We start from the raw sequence: 26982 nt of genomic DNA, 5'->3' as shown, positions 1-26982 counted from the left end.
TACATATTTTAGTCAACTTCTTAAAACATTTTAAACTATAAAAATTTTGTATTTTCTCTTTAAATATTGGTTTAACAAACAAAACCTCAAATGCTTAAATAAATCTTATAAATATAATTTAAACTTATAAATGTGATTATTCTTAAGTTATATGAGTCCTCTAATACAGTATATAAGTTTAATATGACTTCAGCCTAAAACCACGGGTCTAAATCAGCTATTCAGTTCTACATTTTGAAGTTACAAGGCTGGCTTTCTAACAGGCCAAATTTTCTTAAACCATTACAAATATTTACAACATATGCATATTTATTTTGTTAACAGCTTTATTAACATATAATTTGTACACCTTAAAATTCAGCCATTTTAAGTATACAATTCACTGATTTTTATTATATGTACAGAGTTGTGCAGTCATCACCAAAATCTAAGTGTTAAATATCTCCATCACGTCAAGAAAGAAATGTACTGTCCCTTTGCAGTCATTCCCATTTTCACTCTCAGCCCTCAGAAACCACTACTTTCTGTCTCTACAGATTAGTGTTTTCTAGACAGTTCATATAAATGGAATCATATAGTATGTGACCTTTTATTTCTGGCCTTTTTTACTTAGCATAATGTTTTGAAGTTCATTCATTTTTATTGTAATAATATTCCATTATATGGATATGCTTCTGTTATAAGATAGAAAAAGAACAGCAGAATAAACCCTAAAGAAAGTAGATAATGAAACTTAGAGTAAATTAGTGAACCAGAAAACAAACGTATGATAGAGAAGATCCAAAAAAAAAGTCAAAAGTGAATTTGGGGGGGTGGGGAAACTAAGAAGACGAACCTGGTAATAATACTCAAGGAATAAAAGACCCAAATAAACAATGTTATGAAAATGAGGACTACAGATGAAGAAATTTAAAAGATAAAGGATTTATAACAGCATTATTTACAATAGCCAGAAGGTAGAAGCAACCTAAGTGTCCATTGATGTATGAATGGATAAACAAAATACAATCTGTGCATCAGTGGAATATTATTCAACCTTAAAAGGGAAGGAAATCCTGTCACATGCTGCAGGATGGATGTTCTGTAAGGATATTATGCTAAGTGAAGTAAGCCAGTCACTAAATGACTAATATGTACTCTATTCCACTTGAGAGGTAGTTGAAATAGTCACATTTGTATAGACAGAAAGTAGAATGGAGGTTGAAAGGACTGGGAGTAGAAAGAAATAGGGAGTTACTGTTTAATGGGTATAGAGCTTCAGTTTTACGAGATGAAAAATGTTCTGGAGATAGTTGATGTTGCAAACAATGTAAATATATTTAATGGTAAATCTAAAATGATTGAAATGGTAAATTTTATATTATGTATATTTTACCAGAAGTTTTAAAAAGATAAGGGAAAATACTATCAACCATCTGCCAATAATTTTGAAATTAGAGAAAAATATAACTTGCCAAAAACTGACTCAAGAAGAAATGAAAAACTTGAATGATTCTATAACTGTGAGGTAGATTTAATAGTTAACTCTAATCAAGGAAAATAACCCAAGAATGATTTATATGTGAGTTCATCCCAACTTTTAAGGAAGAGAGTTTCCCAGTTTTCTGTCACCTCTTCTAGAAAATAGGAAAAAAGGAAATATATCTCAGGTCGTTCTAGGAGGCCAGTTGTCAAAACCAAACAGATACAAGACAAAAAAAAAAAAAAATTACAGATCAGTTTCACTCATGGAATAGATTAGCCCTTTAGTAATAGAAAAATTCTTCATATCTTGTTTTATGCTTTTATCCTTGAATAGTTCTTTTTCTAGTATTGTTATTGCTGATATTTTACTGCTTTTTGCTTTTTTCTTATCTTTTTTTACATTTTTCTCATATCTATGCCTGCCTCTTTAGTTTCAACACATCTGTGTTACTTTGAGTCTTTTATAAACTGCATATTGCTGTGCCCTACCTGACACTTTTTTCTTTTACTTAAGTTAATTCAGTTAACATTTATCATAACGTACATGTTTGGTATTATTCGTGAAATTATTTTGTGTGTTTCTTGTTTAGCATGCTCGTGTTTTGTTTAGTTTTTAATTTCATTTGCTTTTATAGTTGATCTTTTTTTTGCTGTTCCTTATTTCCCCTGGTGATTTGAAATTTTTCAACTTTAGTCATACATTTTAAGCAAATTTATTTTAAACCTACATTTTCTTATCAACATCAAACAGTAATGACTACTACAAATTGCTCCCTCACTTCACATACACACTTGATCTTGCATACTTAAGCATATTTTACTCTTAACTTCTTCACCCAAGATTTTATTGTAATAGTTTGGGATGTTATTCCTAAATCATTAATTTAAAAAATTATATTGTGTTCATCTATTTAAAGAATCCTTTCTTATCTGTTATATTAAACTGAACCCCTATATTAGTAACAGCTATTTATACTTAACTATTAGTTTTGCTGGTATATTGCTTACCATTATTTTTCATATGAAGTGTTTTCCATTTTTTGGAGGTTTTTGTTCTGGATCTTTTTATTATTATTATTTTTTTTTTTTTTTAAAGCTGAGCAGCTTTAAGTAACTCTTACTGGTACTCAGAGTATATGGCTGTCTTACTTTCCAAATCAGAGCATATCTAGTAATTTATTTTAACCATATGTATGAATAATAGATTGACTACAAAAGTGTGTGTTTTTTTTCTCTCTCTCAGAATTTTGTAAACACAGCTCCATTGGCTTTTATCATTTACTGATGAAATGACTGGCAGCCTAAATCTCTTTCCTCTTATATCAAGTAAAATTAAGTAAAAATGTACCCTTATTTGGAGCTTTTAAACTTTTATCCTTGAAATTTAGATATTTTACAGGAGAGTTTTATATGCATATATACTTTCTCCCCGAGTATTCTTCCCCAGTACTTCTCAGAACCCATTAGATATAAAGACTTGAGACAGTATTCAACATTAGGAAGTTCTCTACCACCCCACACCACCCCAGCCCCTGTATTTTTTGCTCTTTTTTGTTCTAGAAATTCTGTTTCACAGGTGTTGAATATCCTGGCCACCTCCTCATCTCTAATCGTTTTCACATGATTTCTTTGTCTTCAGATTTACTGTGGATCATGAGGACATACCTTTTTTTTTTTTTTAAATGACTAGTTTTATGTGTATTTTTCTACTTAATACCTCTATTTGATTATTTTGGCTGTTTTGTTTTTCTTTTTTTCCCCTCTCTAAACTCATATTCTCTACTCTTTTTTTCCCCCAGGGCAGCGTGCTCTTTTTTAAAAATGCTATTCCTCCCTAGTTTCAACAGAAATACTATTTATCATTTTTCTTCAACTTCTGGTGTTTTTTTCTTCATTAATTCTGTTTCACTTGGGGCTATTTTTGGCCAGATTATTGTTTCCCTTCAGTATGACTGGTCAGGTTTTTCATCAGTTCTTATGCTGGGTGATTCTGAGGGTGATAAGTGAGCCAGCAAATGAGCTCCTCACAGAGCATTGGGCCAGGAGCAGATGCTCGGGGAGAGAGGAGGACCCCTTAATGAGTGTAGTTGTCGAGCATTGGGGTGGATTGCCTACAGTAATGAGAAGAGTAGCCTGGGTTTTGCCCATCACAGGTAGAAGTTCATCCAGACTCCTTTGGTTGTATGCCACATTGAAATATCTGGAACATAAATAAAACAGGATTAATTACTTTATGTTCCCTTGGATTGTGTATAAAAGATTGTGTAATCTGCTGCTTTTTAGTTAGTCATTTTGGCACTCACTTGTAATGAAGTTAAGTATAATACTGGCAAAAGTAAAATCCTGAGTTTTAAGCAAAGAGCTCCAGGTACTAACAGTCCCCTCTTTATTAAGATATTAGTTGATGAGTGTTACTAGCAAGCACCTGTGAACTGACTGTTTTATAAAAAAAATAATACTCTACTGAACAATAGATGGAGCTCTTGTATACCAAGCAACAAGTTTTGCAAGATCCCCAAGAGCCCTTGATGTAAAAATTGCTGTTTTTCTGATATGCCCCTAGTTTTCTTTCAGCACCTCTTTGTCCCTCAAACTGATAATCTCAGTACTGTTATCTCAGAGGAGAGGTTCCCAAGATCCAGGAACCATTTTTTTCATTCCATCTGTAGTATTTTCCTTTATTTCAGAAGTACAGGCTGTTGCTTATCTTAGTTGGCTATGTATTTGATGTATTCCTATCTTGGTACTTTTCATAACCTGCTTTTCTCATTTTGGTTAGAAATAGAATACAAATTATGATTTGGATTGAAGAGGGTAGTGTGTGAGTGTTGGATTCTGTCTTCTGTTTTTGAGAGCTACGTTATTAAAATCAGAAACTAAAAACCAGGCACGGAGGGCCCTAGTGTAAGAGGAACATTGTGGGAAACAGGAAGACCTTCCTTCCTAGCCTTCTTGGAGCTTTAAATCTCCTTGAGATAAGACAAAGACATATGGAAAGAAAAACAAAAGCAGGGTTTAGATAGCCTATGACAAATTTTATTTTTACAGAGTACTTGCATAGACAGTGCTTTTGCATGTGACAGAAAAGAGAAAACATAAGGCAGTTGACATTTATAGAGAAGAGGGGAATGATGCATGGATTCTGAGGATGAGAAAACTGAAAAACCCATGCTCTACGAAGGCAGGCAGCATACCATGTCTGCTCACCACTGCCTGCCTACTCAGTGCCCCGCTGTCCCTGGTAGGTGATAGGCTTTCAGTTAATGTATATTGGATAAAGCAGATGTCTGTTTGTGGAACAAATTGAAGAGTGCCTTGAAGGAGGTAATTTATTTGGGCAGAGGTGAAATGAAAAGGCTTGAGGAAATATTAGGAGGTAGAAGTAATGGGTGACTGAATACATTAGAATACTAACCTGGCTGAAGCTTTGAGAATTAGCAGGAAAGTTCTGAAGAATAAGGCTGTTAATGGTAGGCTGGGGTCAAATTATATAAAGTTTTGGTTGCTAGACTTAGGAGTTTGGGATTTGTTTTTTAAAACAAAGTGGGATTTTTCTAAACAGATGGCGAGATTGTCAAAGTAGTGGTTTAGGAATACAGTCTGAAGTGATTGTCTTCAGGTTGCAGTGAGGAAGAGACTGGAGGCCAGCTTGGATTCCAATTACAGTGTTGGATTGGAATTCTTTGGCCAGTAGTCATGCCCAATAAAATTATTAGTATTTTGATAGTAGTATATTACATATGGGTGCTTTTTAAGCCCTGGTGATTGAACATAATGACATAGCTGTCTCTTTCAGTATTTATTTAATTTTCCTTGGCATTTTGTTATTGATCTTCATGGCTTTTCTGTGAGATCATGGTATAAATTTTGAATACATTTGTTCTTATTTGCCTTTTGTTAATGTCAGGCATAGCACATGAGACATTCCTTGTTGCTATGCAACTACTGAATTCAATATTTAATATTAATAAAACTGAGTGACATTAATTCAGTTAACAGAGGGAAGCAAAATATAGTTTTACAGTGTCTGATTGGTACTTGTAAGGTTTAATGTATTGTTGCAAATATGAGCAAAAGAGAAGTGACTTGTTTACAGTTACTGTTTTGATCAAAATTAGTTTTAATTAAATCTTTGCATTTATGACCACATTTTTTCTTGTTTGATTCTTTTTTATCTTTCCTTTCACCGCTTTTTGATGTGATTCAGTTTTGTTATTGAGGAAGTTCTTACTCTATTTTCTTATTCTTTCAGATTCTATCATCTTTTGTAATTTTTTAAATTTTATCTCCCAAAGCTTTTATTTGCTTTTTTCTTTCGTAGTATTTTTTTTTGCTGTATTTACATTTTTCCTTTTCAAGAATTTATGCTTAGCATGCACATTTGGAATTTGTTATTATTTCATATAAACCTGTGTGAAAGTGTCTTAGATTTGCTCTTCAGTATGAGCCACCTGTAATCCCCTTTAGTTATTTGCAGTGTGTACTTGGTACTTTTCAAGATATTGAAATGCTTTCATTAATATTTGTGAAGTCAGAAATCCATTTAGGGGGTAAGAGGGATTTAGAGTTGGAGGCAGGGATTTATTTTTTTTTAAGCCAGTGTTTAATAATATCTAGTTTGCAGGGCCAACATAGACAGTATCTAGCATTTCCTTCTCATTCTTTCAACACCATTTCCCTGCCCTCAAAATCCTTAGCCCAACACTTTCTCCTCCCTAGTGTGGGGAAGAGAGGCCATAGTAATTTAGTGGACAATGTTTTAATTATAGTAGGCAAATAATAAACAGACATAGATACTTCCTATTTGCTTGTATGGATAGTTTGTTTTTGCTAATGTCCTTGGAGTAATTTTGAGGGAAAGAACAAAGGAGAGTCGAAAAACAATTGATCTTTAATAATAAATGAAAAATCTAGAATCTAGAAAATAGTATAGGAAAACCAACTCCCTAACTACAATTTAGATAATGCAAACTCTAGAGCTTACTTTATTGAAAATGATAACTTAATACTAAGGACAAAGAAATCCTTTACATTACAATGTTACTCTTATAACCAGATAAAAATACTGTTTCTAGGACCATCTTTTGTATTCTCTTACCTTCCAAACCCTTTATGGTGAGTGTATTTGTGGTTAGGAAATATCCCTGTTCATGGACCTCATGTATCTACCTGGCTAATAGTATTTTAAATTAGTGGTTCCCTCACTTTTGAACATAAAAGTTCTTTTTAACAATTAAAAAAAGTTTTAAACCCTTAAGTGTGATAGTAGATTATGTGACAAAACTCAGTGTCCCAAACTACTAGGAATTTAGTAACACTTTTTATATTTTCTTAATTATAGTAATATTCCTATGCATTTGAAGAGTAGCATGTACCCTGAATGTACAAGACATTAATTCTTTCTAAAGGTCATGCTTAAATACATATGGATTAATGGACCACTTGTAACTATTTGAGCTACTAATGAAGTCTATGACACATAGTTTGGGAACTAATCCATTATTTCTATTACGTTGTATAACGGTACAGGCTGATTCACTTCTGCATTTTTCTCACTCTTAATAACCCGTAGAAAACAGCAAGATGGCAAAGATATTTTTAATTTTTGGTTGAGTTGATTGGCAATATTTGAGGTAATAAATCAGGAAACTTTGTTTATTTTTCATTTTCTACTGTATACTGGTAGAATGTGATAATAGTTTAAAAATTTATGTACAAGTATATTTGAATTCTCCCTCTCTCTCTATATATATATACGTGTATGTATGTATAATTAGTTGCTCCTACTTTCATAAAGGAACCCACAAGTAGTTATTCTGGCAATATGAAATAATTACAAAGGTCTTTTCATATTAAAATGGCCTTTTTTTTTAAGTGATATTGTCCTTGAATGTCCTTGAAAATGCTCTGAATTTGTATTGAATGTTAATCATTGACAAAAATGCAAATGCTCTTTTTAGGTTGGTCGTTGACACTTTCCTCAGCATCCCTTCAGTAATAATCTGGGGATCCTTGAAAACTGGAAGGAAACACATTGTTTTTTCATGCAACAAGATTAATAGTTAATTACAATAGGGAATATTGTTTTAATAATGGGTTTTTTTTTTTTTCATCCTTTCAGGGTTTGAAAGTATTCTGGAAGGGCTGTTTGGACCTGCATTATTAAAAGATCTCAGTTTATTTAAAGGTATTCAAAAATTTTTTTTGGTATTTCAAATTCTTCTTGGTGACATAAATGATACCTTGGTGTTTTAAACCTCAACCTCCTTTTTATTCACAGTTTTATGAATGGTTAAAGCTATATCCATGTAAGCATCTTTTTGTGTATAGTTGATAATGCAGATATATGTATGAACAAGGTATATTAACTAGTGAGCAGTTATTGCAAATAAGGAACCTATCTACTATTTAGTGAGGGGTGTTTTTGTTGTTGTTGTTAAAATAAGTAATATTTTTGAAATTAGCTCTTATTTGTCTTCTGAAAAATCCTCTTTTGTGACTATTAATTTGTTATTCCTACTGCTTTTGCAGACTGTGAACCCGAAAGCATTTCTGATTGGACTTTTGATGAAAATTGTCTGTTCTGTTGCTTAAGAAGAGATAAAGTAAAGGTAACCAAGAAACTTGTGAAACTTGTATGGTATTTTATAGTTTTTATTTTTCTAAAATTTGGTTATTTTGTTGGAGAACTTATAGGAAAAACAAGGTATGATTCCATATTTATTTATAAAGGATTTGCTGTTAACTCACTTTTGCAGTTTAGACTGTTTCTAGTCTGTTGATTAGCCTGTTGAGAAATCTATATCCCAACATGCATTGTTCTATTTATATAGTTCACTAGGCAGAGTAATTAACTAGTTCTCAGACTGTTGTGTTTATTTTAAATATGAAACGTATGATAATTCATGTAATGGGAGTCATTTGTACAGAAAGAACAATAAGATGGATCTGGATCAAGGAATTATTAATTCATGTAGATGTATAATGGACTGTGGTTTATTCTTTAGTGTAAGATATTTCTTTGTAATATTTGAACATGGGTAGTGTTTGTAATCAGTTGTAGAAATTGGCTGTACCTTTGGGTTTCTGTAGTTTTATTGCTTTGCATTAAACAAATAGAATTTTGGTTTAGAAACATTTCAATTGTTGGAAACTTTTATTAATAATGGTTTACTGTCTTAATGTTTCTTTTCATGGTATTTCTTTTCCCTGTTTTAAAGCTTTGGGAACATTTTGAATTCTTTTCTCTCCCTTGTACTTTCTAACTTTAAATCATTGGCCAAGTTCTATCAGTTCTTCTCTCATACTGATTTTCATGCTTTTTTTTTTCCATAGTCATCACCATAGTTCAAATTGTTAGCATTAATTCTGGGCTACTGAAATAACATGATTGCTCTTAGTTTTCTTCAGTGTGTTAAACACTGCTTCACGAATAAAATTCTCTCCCATACTACTACCTCCCACCGACCCTCACCCCTTAGTAGTGTGGAAATGTTATTCTGTACTCAGTCTCCAGTAACTTTACCATTGTCTTCAGGATTCATCAGCCTAACGCTCAGGGTACTACCCTTCGCAGTTCAATCCACTTCTATTTCTGATGCTACCCTACTAGACTAGTCTTCTATACAGTTTTCTGTTCTGTCAGCTAAACTGGTCTGATCATTTGTAGTAAACAACATGCTTTTACCATTTGGACTACACCATTACTATACCCATTGTTCTTTATAACCTGAAATTCCCCTTGCTTTTGCTGTTAGCTTAAGCCTCTGCCGTTCTTATAAATGTCATTCATCTGTTCTTAACTGCTCTTTCAACCGTTCACGCTGTTGTAGTAAATATTATTACCAGTTATTTATCAATTAATATTCTGCCTTACTTTGTTCATCCTTTTCAATGTTTGGATCTTGTGTTCCTGACTACATTGTCAGCCTCTGAAGACTGTTAACCGTGACGTGTGCTGCTTTGACCCCTGCATGTAGCCATTCTACCATTATTTACTATTGTTGACAAGTTGCTTTAAAGTCAAAAGCCATTTTAAGAGCTTTTTTGTGTTCTTCTTCTGTGGTATCTTTATCTTGGTTAGTACATGAAAAAGTTGTTGCTTTGACTATCCAGGATGGACTGTTTTCATTGAATTAGTGAGGAAAGTGTTTTGAAATGTATTGTAACTTGAAACAGACCAGAAAATTAAGCAACTACCAGTGAAGTTAAAGTTCATTACTTTAAACTGTGTGTCTCTCTGTGTGTGCACACACACGTTACAACTATTTATTGAACAAGTTATTTAATAGGCATTTTGATAGCATAAAAGGAGCCAATGATTAATTGACTTTTTTTCAGAATAGAATTGGGAGGAAAGCCCTTCTATATGTTCAGTAATCGAGTAAAGTATATTCTTATAATAGGATTGAGTTTTCCATTGCTGTATGAGGATAAAATATTGTATGAATATTTCTAGAAGAAAATACAGAAATATCAAGGCATGGAACCATGTAGTATTTAACCGTGTAGTTCTTACTTTTTGTAGTTCTACAGTTTTTAGTTGATATTCTAATTAGAAAGAATATTTCCATTTGACAGCTCAGCTGGATCTGGGAAAGCAGTTTTTCTCCATTCGACATTTCACTACCTGTCTTTGGCATTTAGTTTTTTCAGAGGCAATCATAATGTCTATATTGGAAAATAGGGAGAGAAAGCCTAGAAAATATAAATTGTCAACTATATAGCTTCAATTGTGTTAGGTTTAAAGTGATTGTGTTGGAACTCTTTGTAGGCACTTGGAGCATCTCACTAGAGAAGGACTAGAATCTGGAAATTAAATATATCAGCTGGGTTGAGGCTTGCAGTTTAAGGCTGACTTAAGATTCCAAAAAAGAAGGAAATATCTGGAGAGTTTGGTAGCAGCCAATAGGTGGCAGTATAGAGCACAATATTGGAATCTTAAGTTTGAGGTTGGCATGATGAGATATCTCAATAATGTTTGAAAAAGCTGTTAGAAATATTGATTTGATATTTGGAAAGGAGGTGGAGGTTATGCATATTTTTTAGTTAATTTTATTTTCATTGGATACTGACTGTTAGAACAGATAAAATAGTACATTATATTTACTTTTAAAAACATCTAGGTGAGCAGGGGCGGGTAATAGCTCAAAGGTAGAGCACATGCTTAGCAGGAATGAGGTCCTGGATTCAATTCCCCAGTACCTCCATTAAAAAAAATTTTTTTTAATAAAAAATAATAAACTGAAAAATACCTAGGTGAAAAGTATGAAGTAGCATCTTTGGAAAACAGAACAGGGACTCACCTAGAGATTAGCAAAACAATTGTTCATTTACACTTCAGCATTAGAAAATATAATTTGTAAGGGAAAGGCAACTAACATTTTTTGAGCGTCTACTATGTGTCAGTTATTTTTATTTGTTCCCATTTAATGCTCAAAACAATAACCCTATAAAGTTGATTAAAAGCATGTCAGTTTTATAAATAAAGAAATGGGAGGGGTCAGAGAGACTAAGTTATGGGCAAAGTCATAGAGTTGGAATTTGATCCATGTTTTTAGAATACATGTTTTGGTAACAAAACTAGAAACATAGACATGGAAATTGGTAGAGCAAGAATTAAGTAGTACTTGCAGTTACTCAGTTTGAAAGAGAGAGAGACTAAGAGCATAAATGGACATAAGTATATTTGAAATAGCCAATCTTAGCTGTACTAGGAGTCTGTTAATGACTGACTTCCTGCCTGCCTTGCTTGCTCTCTTTCCTTCCTTTTCTGTTGGTTGGGCATGTAGGCACTCTGAAATATTTACTAAATGAGCAACTAAGAAGTCAGTATGCTCAATAAAGTTGGATAATTTAGTATTAATAGCTGACTGTTTTGAGCACCTACATCTGCCAAGCATATATACAAAGTTCTCTCTGTATTTTTCACTCATGAGGCTTTTATACTTTTCTCAGCTTCTTTTTGAAGTAATTTTAGACTTATAAAACAGTTGCAAAGATAATAAAAAGAATTCCTCTATACCCTTCATCAAGATTCCCCAGTTAACATCTCATGTAACCACAGTACAGTTATAAAAATCAGGAAATTAATATTGATACAATACTATAATCTGTAAACCTTTCAGAATTCACCAGTTATCCCAGAAATGTTATTTTCTGGTTCAGGAGTCAATCTAGCATCACACTTTGTATTTAGTTGTCATATCTCCTTATTCTCCTTTAGTCTGGAATAGTTCTGTTTTTCTTTGCCTTTCGTAACATTAACACTCTTGAAGAGTACTGGCAAATTGATTTGTAGAATGCCCCCTCAATTTAGGTTTGTCTGATGATTCCTCATGATTGAATTCAGGATATGCATTTTTGGCAGGAATTTTACAGAATTGATGATGTGTCATCCTTAGTGCACCATATTTGGGATGCACATGGTGATGTTTGTTTTGTTCAGTTGGTTAAAGTGGTGTCTGCCAGTTTTCTCTACTGTAAGATTTCTATTTCTTTCCTTTTTGTACTTAATAAGTATCTTGTGGGGATGTACTTAGAGATTTTGTAATACCTTTTTCTCATCATGCTAGTTTCTTATTATACATTAATTTTAGTATCCATTGATGAATTTTGCTTAAAAGAATTACTCTGGTGGTATTTACCAGATGATGATTTTCTATTCCTTCTGCCTTTGTTAGTTGAAATCCTACTGTAAAGAAGAGGATTTGACTATTGAGAACCCTTTGAGGTTGGCTCCTCATCTTTTTTTTTTATTACATGTTTCTTTACTCTTTGGCACCAAAAAATGTTGCATGCGTATCTTCACTTTCGTTGTTCCAACCCTGAATTTCCCCAAGGAATCCTAGTTTCTTTTATTTGGAAAATTGTATAAGAGAAGAAGGTACTAGATGTACTCATTGGTACTAAAGCATCATTGCTCTAGGCCTCCTCTGTTGTCTGCGCTAGGATATATGTATGTTTTCTTCAATATACATACACATACATCTTCATTTCTTTCAGTATCTATTAGAAATTATCTTGTGAGGCTTTTATTAATTGCAGGATTGTGTTGATAGTATGAAGAGCTGATCCAGTAGTAATGAGAGAGTATTGGAGAGATGGGAAGAATAAAAAATTACTTTCACCAATTAATATCCCTAAAAATGGACTAGTTCTAAGCAGTGAATCAATCTGGTAATGGCTGTTCTCATACATGACTGAGATTAGAGATAGCTGTCGTAAACAGCATGGATGTTTTAGTAACTAAGGATGATGCAAGATAGGATATATAAAATGTTTATGCTCTTAAAAAGCTTATTATAAGACTGTTAGTAAGTTTAATATTTGACTAGCATATTTGGAGAATGTTTTAAGAAGTTATGACTTGAGCTACATTTTTGAAGAATACATAAATCTGGATAGGCAGAGAAAAGAGGGGCACATCCTAAGTGGAGCAGAGCATTTATTTTTGTAAGTAACTGGCAATAAGACTGGAGTCAGATCATCAATTTATTTCAGTACCCATCTACCCTCAGGAATCATGTAATTTAAATTAGTCTATCACATTGTGTTTACTCTCAACATTTCATAATTTCCTGTTTCGTGAGTATTCCTTAAATAGAAGTTCAGATACATCCTTTAAACATTTTAATTTTTATTATTATTTTAGCACATTGAAAGTTTAGTAAGAGCAGGTGCTAAATCTAAGTTAGTATTTTCTCATTATATCCTACAACATGTATTTCTGTTGAATGAATTCGTTTGGGCATACTCAGCACTGCTTGATTTGACTTGTTTGTCGTCTTGTCCCAGAGTACCACAACTCAATAAGTATAATAGGAATTTGGAAGAAAAACACATCAATATAGTACCTGTCTATCAGGAGTGAAAAATAAGAAAAAAATATGAGAAGTTTTAAGATTATTTATTTATGAGATTTAAATAGATACACAGTAGAGTTAAATGGATACCACAAATTAGTACATAATTAATTACTCTGTTAATTGTGCAAATCTAAATTGCGAGATCTAACCTTGTATTTCCAGAAGCGTTTTATATAGATTATTTTAAAAGATTAAGGAAAAACCACTTGACACAGTGAATCAGTGCTCATCTAAGATTAAATATCAAAGAGTTTTTTGGAGGGGACAGGGAGTGGCATGTGTGTGTGTGTGTTGTGTGTTTTGTATATATTTACTCCCAACCTGTGGATTTTTTTTCACCCTACAACAAACATATAGACTTGGAGAAAAACTGTTCATTGGAGATTAACTCTGCTCTGTTTAGCTTTATGTGGTCAGAGTTAACCAATATACTAATCATTAGGCAAATTTATTTATTAAATGTCTGGTTCTGTGTTAAACCAGAGAGTATATCAAAAAAGTAAAAAACTGATCCCTCCTTGCTTATGGAATCTTGGTGAGATAAATCATGGATGGCTAATGTAATTAAAGGAGATTTAAATTAGGTGTAAATCATCCATCCTGCATGCCTGAAGCTCTGCTGTAAGTAGGAAACATTGAGAGTAAAATTCCTTCCTTCATTCTTATACAGTATTTTAAAAGAAAATATAAGTACTGTAGCAGTTGAGAGGTGCAGTAGATGACACTGGAATTGCTTAATCAAGGATATTGAACCTCAAAAGGGTCTGGGTTTTAAAGCAATTCATTTGGTAGTTATTTTGAGGTTGTAATGGAGAGAAAATTACCAAATGATCTTGTAATAATCCAGAAAATGAGCCTAAACTAAGGTCTTGGCTGTGCAGATGCATAAGGAAGGTATGTATGTAGAAAATCTGGAATAAAGAATTGTCAAAACCTAGCCATTACATGAATATATAGATAAGAGAGAGGAAAATGATACTGATGGTAGTCTTTCTAAGCCAGGATGACTTAGCATGGTGAATTAATAGAAGTTGAGAAAATAGAAGTTGAGAAATGAGAAGGGGAAAGGTATAGTGGCCAATTTTTATGGGGAGGATAATGAGGTTATTAGCTGGAAGCAGTTTGTGATGAAAGTAAACATTATTTATTTAAAGTGTCCAGTGCAAATTGAGTTGAAATGAGATCTGAGCTGAATCCATACTTGGAGTGTTTCTTAATCCATATGGTGATTGGATTATTTGAGCCGATGAAGTCTTTGGTGAAAGGTAAAGCACAAAATAGAGCTGAAGAAGACCTTTATTTTGGGAAGGAGGAAGAAGAATCAGATTGGAAGGAAGATAAAATCCTAAGACTAAATGAATTGCCATCTTGCATCAGATATCTTCCTGGCCCCATCCTGTGTGATGCATAGGGAGATGGGTTGTCATGTTTGTTGCTCTATTATGAACTCCTATGCAATTTCCCAAAATGGACCCTATATGGATTGAGCAAGTACCCTGAAACCATGGACTTCGAGAGAACAGCTTCTCAAGAATACTGGTTGTGGGAGCCAGACTATAAGTCTGACAGGGTTAATGAATAAATGGGTATTGTGGGAGTTAAGAAAAGGATATAGACTACTAGTTTTAAAAGTTGTCAGTGTCAGGAATGATGAAGAAAACAGGACCATAGAAAGAATGGACAGTTGGTTTAAGTAAAGATATTTTGGGGAGGAGAGGGAAACACGTAATAGTTATACTCTTGGAAGAAAAAAAAACTGGAGGAGAGGAAGAAATAAAAGTTATTAAAAGGAGAGAACAGTTGAAGAAGGCAAGATTGTAAGAGAACCAACAAGAAATTAGTTACTGAACAGTGATGAGAGATTCCTATTGAAATTAGTACAGTTAGTATAACTGTAGGAGGTAACAGCTGGCAGGAATTAAATGAAGCAAGAATGCCTAAGAATCCTGACTTGCTCACACTGAAGGCTAAGAACTGTGAGGAACTCTTTGCTATGAAGGTGGTGTTTAAAAAAATAAAAAAATAACAAAGGGGAATAGTCCATAGTATCTTTACTCCTCTCACTTGTATTGATGCTTGGAGTTTTCTAGTTATACCAGCAACAACAAAAAAATAGTTTCAAGAAAATTAATAAGATTGCCTCATCCAGCAATGCATTTTTTAAAACCATATTTTGGTTATTCCTTTTTCTTTTTTTAAATTGAGATATAATTGACATAACTTACTAGTTGCAGGTGTACAACATAATGGTCAATATTTGTGTACATTGCAAAATAATCACCACAGTAAGTCTAGTTAACATCCATTACCACACAGTTAAAATTTTTTTTGTGATGAGAACTTTTAAGATTTACTCCTAGTAGTTTTCAATATATAATACAGTATTATTAATTATAGTCACCATGCTATACGTTACATCCCCAAAACTTAATGATTTTGTGACTAGAAGTTTGTACCTTTTGACCACCCTCACTCATCTCCCACCCTCCCACCCCGCCACCACCACTATGAGTTTTGATTATTTTTTTTCTTTAGATTCCATATTAGATCATAAAATATTATGACTTTATTTAGCATAATGCCCTCAAAGTGCATCCATGTTGTCACAAATGGCAGTTTCCATAAAAAGTTGAGTATTATTCCATTGTGTATTTGTGTGTGTAAATAGTTGGACTCATCATATTTTCTTTATCCATTCATACATCTGTGAACACTTAATGTTGCTTCCATATCTTAGCCATTGTAATTAATGCTACAGTGAACATGAGGATGCATATTTCTTTTTGGGTTGCTGTTCTTGTTTCCCTCAGATAAATACCCAGAAGTGGAATTGCTGGATCATACGGTAATTCTGTTTTTTGAGAGAGCCTCAGGCTTTTTTTCCCACATCAGGTGCACCATTTTACATTCCCACCAACAATGCATAAGGATTTCAGTTTATCTACATCCTTGCCTACATTTGTTATTTTCTGGGGTTTTTTTTTTTAATAGCCATTTTAATAGCTATCCCACTTCTAGGTATTTATCTAAAGAGTACAAAAAAAAAAAATTGGGAAAGATACATGCACCCCTGTGTTCATCGCAGCATTATTTGCAATAGCCAAAATACGAAAACAGCCTAAATACCACATCGTTTTGATTACTGTAGCTTTTGTTGTCAAAACTTAAGTCAAAACTTAACTTTGAAATTAGAAAATGTGGTATCTCTAACTATTTTTCTTTTTCAAGGCTGTGTTGGCTATTTGGAGTCCCTTGAGATTCCATATGAATTTTAACATGGATTTATGTATTTCTGCAAAAAACACTGCTGGGATTTTTGTAGGAGTTACAGTAATGTGTATATCATTTTGGGTAGTATTGGCATCACAATAGTATTAAGTCTTTGCCCTCTTATTTCTTATGTTTATTTTTTCTTTAAAAATTTTTTTTCAGCTCCTTGTTTCTAAATTTAAAATCAACTATATGTATTTAACCATTACTATGTCAAAAAGTACCAGCCACTGTAGTTGAAATAAACGTACTGTGAATAATGAAAAAGAAGTTGTAGCCACAGATGCTATTTTCAAGAAATTTGTAGTCTATTGGAGGAGGTAAGAAATACTGATATATATATATATATATATATATAAATAAATTTAGTACAGATTATAAAACTAGTGCCATCATAGCACTATATATAAAGGCACAATTACCCTCACCTAGGCTTTATAATACCATTAACCTCCAATATACAGTTGAGTATCTTTGTGTTTATTGTGGTCTTAGGCATCTGGGGAAATCCACAGTCATTACCGAGAGCAGGTTAGAAATTTAGGAAGTATTTTGATTGAGATTGGGTTGTGGATGAGAATTGAGATAGTATAAACTTAATTTCCAGCTAGTGGAAGGATATAGGAAAGCCTTGCTATTGACTGGAGGTGGCTTGCATTTGTCTTTTAATGTTTTAATAACAGTACATGTGTAATAGAAGAAAAATTATAGCAACAAATGCTGGTTATAGATACTGGTGAATTAAGTATAATGGTAGTTATAGTCATTTGCCTCTTGCACTTCAGGCTTAATTTCCATGTACAGTAATAACAATTAGATATACTAGTAAGAGTCATTCATGGTAAGTTTGTTGTACATTTTTCATACTTTAATTCTTGATAAGAATTCAAGCTTCAATCTTTGTTGTTTTCCTGTTCTTTGACTTGATCTGCTTAACAAAGTTGAAGGTAATTGATATATAGTAAACATTGTATAAGCACAACAATTCTTATTTGGTTAATATAAAAACCAACAGTGTACATGAAGTAAGAAGGTTTCTTTTTAGGTAACTGACCTTAAAAAGTGTAAGCATTTTAAATGGTGGAGTCATTTTCCTTAAGACTTGCTGGCATTTAAAATAATAAGACATAGGAGAGTGGCATTTAAATCAATGAGTTGCATCTTGTCAGCTCTCTTTAGCTCATTGCTTGAAATGTCAGTAAGCCATGGGTAGCAGACATGGCTGTAGCTGTAAGCCCCTGATCTACTCAGGAAGGCCTTTCTAACATAATTATTACAAAACCTGCATGCATACATATAATTCTAATTCCCAGATTTTCTATACTATAGTATGAATTTTTTAAAATACCATTTAAACTTGGAGAATCCAGGTACAGAGTGACAATGCTTTTGAATTTAGTCAGGAATGACTCTGAAATGTCACCCCTTCAGTTTTGTATCACACTCCTAAAATCTAGGCCATTTTCCCTTTCCCAAGTGTAACTTGTCATTTTTTTCTTCCATTTCCTTTTCTGAGATGTCATCTTGCAAAAAAAAAAAAAAAACTATGTAAGTGACACCCTCATTCTTACCCCGCAAAAAACCCCAAACTCAAAGGAAACAAACTTTAGAGCTACAAAAGAAACTTTAAGAAATGTTCATCTTTATTTTTTTCGTTTAAAGTTTAACTTTATTAACTGTTTGTTGCCCTAAGAACTACCATGGTGATACAGTTTTGTTGCTTTATTTATTCAGTAATGTCCATGCTGTTTTCAGGGACCAGTAGAGCTATATTTGTGACTTCTTGAAGAAGTTTAATAATTCTCTCCAGCAGGGGTTAGCAAACTGTGACTGAATCTAGCCCACAATCTGTTCTTATGTCTGCAAGCTTAAAGAGGTGGTTTTGGAGGTGGGAAAAAAGGAGAGATGCTAAGAGATTATATGTGACCTGCAAAGCCTAGAATATTTACTGTCTGGCCCTTGACAGAAAATTTCTTACTGTTTTGAATATCTTCATCAGGTTATTAAGATGAAGAGAAGGCTAAAAGTTGTTAACTTCCACATCCTACTTACTGTTCTCTTTGCTCTTCTTCTTCTGTGTATCAGAGCAACAGCACAAGCAAATATAATTTAATGGCAAGACAGCTGTGATTATAGAGAAGAGGGTGGTAGAGGAACAAGAGAAATTTGGAAGAAAACAGAGTTCAACATTTGCCAACCCTACATTTTTTTAGACTTTTTGCTTTCAAAAAATTTCATGTTTATAAAAAAGTTAAAAGAATAGCACAAAAAATTTTGTGTCCTTCACATTTAACATTTTGCCACATTTGCTTTATTAATTCATTCTCATTCTTTATCTGATAAATTTTACATATAACACATAGATTTTCCAAAACCATGTCCTTCTGACATGCCCCCATCATTTTTTGAGCCCTTTCTTACTTCCTAATACAGGTTTTTCTAGGTTCATCTTGCCTTTTCTCTGTTCTTGTACTGGATTCCATTTTTCTAGGGGCAGGGGTCTGGTTCCTTTGGTGAGGAATTGTTAATGCATGCACCCCCTTTTTTGGTCCAGTCTACATACAGCTTCATTAACAGACATTGTCGGGCAACAGTCAGCCTCCTTATTTTCATATTTATCTAAGGATATACCTAAAAATCTTGAAATGCCACTGATTCATGTCCACTGACATACCTATTCAGAATACTGTGCACGAAAGTGGATGGCAAATAAAAGATACTGTTTTTTAGCCTAAAAGTATACTTGCTTGTGGAGAAAGATATTCACATGAATTTTCGAAAATGTGTCACATTTCTTTGTGACTCTGAAAATGTAAGTAAAGATCATTTCTTTGATTTCAGGTGGTTAGTTCAAGTTGAAATTCAGTGATAAATTCAATATCTAGTATCTTTAATACCCTGAACCTGTTTTCAGTGATTTTTAAATTGAGATAGTATTTGTACACAATAAAATTCATCCATTTAAGAGTATAGATTAATGAATTTTGGTAAATGTATACAGTTGATAACGGTCAGCACAGTCAAGGTACAGGACAGTGCCCTCACCTTAAAAAGTTTTCTCGCACCCCTTTGTAGTCACTCCCTTTATTGGACCTCCAGACACAGGCAATCACTATAATTTTACCTTTTCTAGAATTTTATATAATAGGAATCATACAATATGTAATCTTCCATTTTTGACTTTTTTCACTTAGCATAATTATTTTATATTCATTTTTTTTGCTTGCAGTTTACAATCATGTATTAATTTCTGGTATGCAGCATAGTGATTCATTTATACATAGATATATACACACACACACATATATGTGTGTGTGTGTATATATATATATATATATATATATATATATATATTCCTTTTCATATTCTTTTTCCTTATGGGCCATTGTAGGGTATTAAATAGTTCCCTGTGCTTTACCGTAGGACCTTGTTATTTGTTTATTTTATATATACATTCTTGGTTTTTTTAATAACCTTTTGTTCCTTTTTATAGCTAAGTATGTCTCCATAGCATGGATATGCCACTATTTGTTTATCCATTCACTTTTTTATAGACATTGAATTGTTTCCAGATGTTGACTATTAGGCTTATTGACATGTAAGTCTTTGGGCATGTATTTTTCTTCCTCTGGGATAAATACCTAAAATTGGAATTATTAGGTAGTACTCTAATTGCATATTTAGCCTTATAAAATATTACCATGTTTCACCAAAGTGACTGAACCATTTTGTATTTCTGCCAGCAGTATATGGAAGTTCCAATGTTCCACATCTAGCCAACATTTTATATTATTGGTCTTTCTAACTTTAGCCATTCTGGTGGATCTGTAGTGGTATCTCGTGATTTTAATTTTTATTTCCCTGATGACTTAGTGATGTTGAGCATCTTCCTGTATATATATCTATGTGAAACATTGTGTGACTCTTTTGCCATTTTTAAAAACTTACTATTAAGGTGTAATAGTTCTCTATGTATTCTGTATAAAAACCCTTGTCAATTTTTTCTCTTAAAATTCATGTTTTTATGGCCTTTTCAATAAATTTTTGACTAATCCAGTGTCAGACACACAAAGTATATTTTCTTCTAGAAGTTCAGTCATGCTAACTTTTTGATTTATGATCCATTTCTAGTTAATTTTTGTATATGGCGTGAGTTAAGTGTTGAGGTTTATTTTATTCTATGAGATAATCCAGTTTTAGCACCATTTGTTGAAAAGACTCCCCCCCAAACAGTTAACTTATCTTGGCATCTTTAAGTCAGCTGGATCGTATATATGTATGTTGAAAAGACCCCCTCCTCAACAGTTAAATTACCTTGGCATCTTTTAAGTCAGCTGACCATATATATGTAGGTATATTTCTGGGCTCTGTCCTGTGCCATTGAACTATATATCTATCCTTACATCAATACCACAGTGTCTTGATTGCTGTATCTTTGTATCTTGAAATCAAGTAGTACAAGTCCTCTGTTTTCTCTTTCAAATTTGTTTTGCTAATCTAGGTCCTTGACTTTTCTATATGAGTTTTAAAATTAGTTTACCAGTTCTTCAAAAAGCCTTTTAGAGTTTTGATTAGGGTTACATTGAATCTCTAAATCAGTTTGTAGAGAATTGCCAAATTAACAATGTTGAGTCAGTTTATGATCCTGATTTACCCCATCTTTATTCACATCATCTCTAATTTATCTTAGCAGTGTTTTATAGTGTCATTTCCCTTCAGCCTAATGAATTTCCTTTAGCATTTCCAGTAGTACAGAGAGAGAGTACTTAAAGCTGTAGAGAAAATTTATAAACTTACTTGAATGCATCTTGTGAATATTTGTTTCTTTGCTATTCCCCAAAAAGTAATAAAGGGTGATTAAAGAATATATTATATGGATTATATGGCTTGAGATGACCAAAAGCTTAATAAAGAACTTGAGGTCTTTTCTACTGAAGAAGATCCCAACCCATTCAGTATTATTTCTTTTTCTACTTTGGGTGCTGGGTCACTAGACCACAAAGTGTTGGTGGCTTGCTGCAGCTCCCTTTTCGTCTACCTCTCCCTACAACCCTCACAGTTCCCTGAAGTGAAATTACCTTAAAAAGATAATTGGAAAATTGACACAAAGTGGTGAGACTACCAGAGAACATAGCTACTGAAGACATGACCTACACTTTCCCCTGAAAGCTGTATACAGAATTAAGTTTTAAGTTCTACATACACACACTCACTCACTAACTCACTCACTTACTCTTTGTTTTGCCAGTCCTAGCAGTTAGAAAAGAAAGGAAGCATTCTCTTCATAATGACAGTAAAAATGTAAAATAATAAATATGTGGGAGCTATATGAATAAACAACAGAATTTTAATTGAGAGCCATTAAAGCCCATTTTGATAAATGAAAAGCAGTTCCTAAAAGAGAAGACTGAATATTTTTAAGGATGTTACTTCTTCCTGAATTACTTTCTAAGTATAATGCAATTCAGATTAAAATACAGTGTCTTCTTTGGGGAGTTGGTGGTGGTAGGAACAGAATTGACTGAGTGATTTTAAATACAATCTGAAAAAATACAGTTAGAATGGTCAGGACATTTTAGAAAATATGAATAACAAGTGGGGATTTGCCTTCTCAAATACTAAGATATTTATAACAATGTAATAATTTTTTAAGTATGATACTGATGATTCTTTTTGCAGTTCCTTAGTAAGGAGAGAGCTTTTAAAAAAACTTAATGCCCACTCCCTGACCCAGAGTTACAAAATAAAAAGATCTGGGAGTATATTCTAGGTATATATGCCTTTAAGAAGCTCACAGTAGATTCTAATATGACAGAACCACCTCTTGCTAAGAAGCACCCAGTCTAGGTAGACCAGTTCCTGAATCCTGAAGGAAGCAACTCTTAGGTGATATAAATTCATTCTTATCTCCAGCTTTATTCCTATTTAGTTCTGGGCCAACAACTGGTTCTTTATAAAGGAGAAATAATAAATGCAAAGAACAGTGACTTTTGATTTACAGAAAAGTATGTCACATCTTTTTGTTATTTTTTGCCATACCATACATAATGACTCCTTTCAGAATTCACATATGGGGGAGGGAAAATGGCATGAATTGTTTTCTTTAACTTACTATCTCCTGACTATTATATTAGCTTTTTTAGCTTTATGTCATATGAACTTTCTTGGTCTTGTTGGTTCATTTAATTTTGTATATCTATGTACAGTGAGAGAGGATGAGCTATATTTTGTTTATACATCAATGCTATAAATTTTAACCATGTGACCAGATGTACTTGAAAAAAGTATATGATTTTGTGTTGTATTTTTCATCTTTGGTTATTATTTTGGATTAAAACAAGCAAAATAACCATTTAACTGGTGACAAAAAAATTTTTTGGAATAGAAAAGGAGTTTATTAGAGGTACGCTGCCATAGACAACAGCAGGCCACACAGAAGTGCCTGTGTGAGCACCAGGGCGAAGAACAAGTTTAATAGCTACACTGCTGTAGGCAACAGTGGACCACACAGAAGTGCATGTGTGAGCACTGAGGGCCAGTTGTTGGGGTGTTTTATAATATAGAGTCCCAAGGTGCCTGATTGGCTTGTGCACAAGTCTCTGGTTGGTTGTAGTGAGGTAAGAGGTTTAGGGTCCGTGAAGGGCAGTGGGGTTTATGACTCTGATAAGATTGGTGAAGATTATTTTAAAACAATCGTTCAAATTCAGGAAATAATTATCTTAAGGGTATACAGCAAATGGAGAATCATTTGTTCAAAAAAACCCCTAAATTTCAGTAAGAACAACAAGAGTTTATGGCATTTGAGCCATCATCCACTCCCACCCATTTTCCTGAGCTCAGTTTGAGCAGAAGGGACAGACTGTGGGCATCTTTTGTACCTTCTAGCTTTTGTTGCAGAAGCTTTCTTCCAGACAGGTGAGGTCAGAAGGCCTAAGGGCTCCCATCCTTTACTCAGTAGAGGTCTACTGTAGGCACAGCAGGCTGAGAATACTAGGACCTAATTGCCCTGGGCCAGGCCTCATTCATAAGGCAGCAATTCCATGCCAGGAGGGGCAAGTCATTCGACACCCCCTACTCATAGAGCACAGATAACGCTTTGAGGGAAGTAAATTACTGTCCCAGCCCCCAGTTCCTGTGCAGAATAGCACAAAGGTTCTTCCTAAGGCAGAGGCAGGCCTTAAGAACAGAGAACTGTGTAGCTCTTCTAAGGGGACTGACTTTATTTGGAACAGACCTTATGAAAAGATGTTGAAAATTATGAAGATATTTGTGGTGAAGAGTTTAAAGGAGGCTGATAGCTCCTTTATACTAGTAGAAACAAGTGAAATGGCAAACAAGTTAGAAGTTTTAACAGAGAAAAGCAGAAAAACACAGCAACAAAGTGCCCTCCTGGGGTTGGAATAAGCCTCAAAGACTGGCAACATTCTGCCCCTGCAAAGGGGCTCCACTTTTATTGAATCAGACTGAAGTGCAATTTATGCCCCAGGGTGTGGCAAAAACAAGTAGAATAGTAGTAGAGACTAACAGCTGGGTGTCTGATACCACTACAAGCAGATCATCCAGAAGCTTATAAAGGGGAAACCTGATAAAGAAACTGACAAAGAGAGCTCAGCTGAACCCTCGTGAACAGAGAGACTACATGCTCAAGACCACATCTTTTGAGAAGTGGTATCAGAGGCTGCACACTGCTGGGAAACTAAACAGGGACATTTTCTAATGATAAAAGGATCAAACTGTATTCTCTCCTAAGAGCAGAACTCCAAACTGCATGAAGCAAGATGCGACAGAATTGAAGGGGGAAGTATACAATTTAACCATAATAGTTGGACACATAAATAGCCCACTTTCAATAATGGATAGAGCATCTAGGCAGAAGATCAACAAAGATGGAAGACTTGAACAACACTGAATCAACTAAACCCAGCAGACATTACTAGAACACTCCACCCAAGAAAAGCAAATGAAACATTCTCCAAGAGAGACCATATGCTAGGTCATAAAAAATAAATTTTAAAGAATTGCAATTATACAAAGTTATGTTTTCCATTCACAGTGGAATGAAATTAGAAATCAATTACAGAAATATGAGGAATTTAAAATCATGTGGAAATTAAACTGCAGTTTCTAAATAATCAATGGATCAAAGAAGAAATCACAAAGGAAGTTAGAAAACAATCTGAGATGAATTAAATCAAAACCAGAACATACCAAAGCTTATGAGATGTAGTTAACAGTGCTTGGAAGGTAATTTATAGCTACAAATGCCTGCATTACAGAAGAAAAGATCTCAAATCAATACCCTGTCTACCTTGAGACTAGAAAAAGAGCAAACTAAACCATAATTAAGCAGAAAGAAGGAAATGATTAGAGCGGAAATAAATGAAAAGGTAAAATAAAGAAATAGAGAAAATCATCAAAACCAAAAGTTAGTTCTATGAAAAGATCAATAAAAATGATAAACCTTTATCTAGTGCTGATCAACATAAAAAGAGAGAAGATTCAGATTACTAAATCGCAAGTGATATAGTGAAGACCATTACTGACAGTACGGCAGTAAAAAGGATTCTAAGGAGAATACTATTGATAATATATATGCCAAAAGATTAGATAACTTAGATGAAATGGATAAATACCTAGAAAGACACAAAACTGGCATGAGGAGAAATAGAAAATCTGAACAGATGTATGTTGCAGATTGAATGTGTCCCCCCAAAAGATAATGTTTAAGTTCTAATCCCTGGTATTTGTGAATATGACCTTATTTGGAAATAGGGTCTTTGCAGATATAATCAAGTCAAGATGAGGTTACCCAGGCTTCAAGTGGGCCCTAAATCCAATGACTGGTGTCCTTATAAGAAGAGAGATTTGAAGTCACAGACACAAACACACAGGGAAGAAGTCCATGTAAAGATGGAGGGAGAAATTGGAGTTATGCTGTCATAAGCCAAGAAACACCAAGGATTGCTGGAAACCAGCAGAAGCTAGGAAGAGGAAAGAAAGGACTCTTTCCCTAGAGCCTAAAGAAGGAGCAGGCCCTGGTGACACCTTGATTTCAGACTTCTAGGCTCTAGAGCTGTGAGAGAATAAATTTCTGCTGTTTTAAGCCCTCCAGTTTATGGTAGTATGTTACAGTAGCCCTGGGAAACTGATATGACCTAGAACAAGTAGATATTGAATTAGTAATTTAAAAAACTTTGAACAAAGAAAATCCTATGGCTAGATGTCTTCACTGGCGATTTCTACTAGTTTAAGAAGAATTAATACCGATTCTTCACAAACTTGTATAAAATATAAGGAAGAAAGATTTTCTCATTCTGTAAGACTAGTATTTGAAAATCAAAACCAGACAAAAGACGTAACCAGAATACTACACACCAGTATCCATGCAAAAAATACTCAACAAAATATAAGCAAATCAAATCAAGCAACAATTAAAAACTGCTATACACGTTACCAAGTGAGAATTTATCTCAGGAATGCAAGGTTGGTTTAACACCCCCCCCCCCAAATCAATTAGTGTAATACAATGTATTAATAGAAAAAGTGGCAGGAAGCACAGTCATCTCAATAGATGCCTCCCCAAAAGACACTTGACCAAATCCAACTTTCTTATGATACTTCAGCAAAGTAGAATAGCAGGAACTTACCCAACCTGACCTGCAAAAATACACAGCTAACATCATACGTAATTGTAAAAGATTGAACGGTTTCCCCCTAAAATCAGGAACAGGACACAAATATCTACTCTTTCCACTTCTTTTTGGCATTGTACCAGAGGTTCTAACCTTGACAGTTAGGCAACAAAAAGAAACCAAAGTTAATCCAGATTGTAAAAGAAGTAGTAGAAGTATGTCTGTTTGCAGATGACATGATGTTGTTTAAAGAAAATCCTGTGGAATCTATAAAACTATTAGATTTAATAAGCAAGTCCAGCAAGCTTGCAGAATACAGTGTTTTAAAAATTAGTTGTATTTCTGTACATTAGCAGTGAGCAGTCTGAACATGAAATTAAGAAAACAGTTGCATTTATAGTAGTATCCAAAAGAGTAAAATAAACAAAAGTGTAATACTTTGTACACTGTCAATTACAAAACATTGTTCAAAGAAATTAAAGAAGATCTGAATTAATGGGAAAGCATTCCATGTTCATGATTGGAAGACTCAATATTATGAAGTTGGCATTATTCCCCAAATGATCTGCACCTTTCCTGTCAAGACCCTAGCTGGGTTTTGTTTTTCAGAAATTGACAAGCTGATCCAAAAATTCATATGAAAATTCAAGGGACTCTCAATAGCCAAAACAATCTTGTAGAAGAACAAATTGAGAGGACTCACATTTCTCCGTTTCAAAACTTACTACAAAACTATAATGATCAACATA

At 33.7% G+C, this 26982-nt stretch overlaps 1 protein-coding gene and 1 long non-coding RNA gene across 14 annotated transcripts in view; one reads left to right on the top strand and one right to left on the bottom strand.

Moving 5' to 3' along the window:
- The window catches only part of LCOR (ligand dependent nuclear receptor corepressor), a 110928-nt gene that overhangs the window by 34914 nt on the left and 49032 nt on the right, over nt 1–26982 (top strand). For all 13 annotated transcript variants that reach the window (XM_032491185.1, XM_032491179.1, XM_032491176.1 and 10 more), the window contains 2 exons: nt 7586–7651; nt 7996–8075. Coding sequence is in view for 6 of the 13 variants with exons in the window: in XM_032491176.1 (XP_032347067.1) it covers nt 7586–7651; nt 7996–8075 (146 nt within the window). In the remaining 7 variants the exon portion in view is untranslated. The remainder of the gene's footprint in view (nt 1–7585; nt 7652–7995; nt 8076–26982) is intronic.
- Nucleotides 9414–24204, bottom strand: LOC116667097. The gene is made up of 3 exons (XR_004323858.1): nt 24127–24204; nt 22710–22719; nt 9414–9424 (listed from the first exon to the last, which is right to left on the bottom strand). It is a non-coding gene; the product is annotated as an uncharacterized LOC116667097 (long non-coding RNA).

The sequence above is a fragment of the Camelus ferus genome, chromosome 11, assembly GCF_009834535.1.
Source record: "Camelus ferus isolate YT-003-E chromosome 11, BCGSAC_Cfer_1.0, whole genome shotgun sequence".
Classification (NCBI taxonomy): domain Eukaryota; kingdom Metazoa; phylum Chordata; class Mammalia; order Artiodactyla; family Camelidae; genus Camelus; species Camelus ferus.
This window is presented reverse-complemented; position numbering and strand designations above follow the sequence as displayed.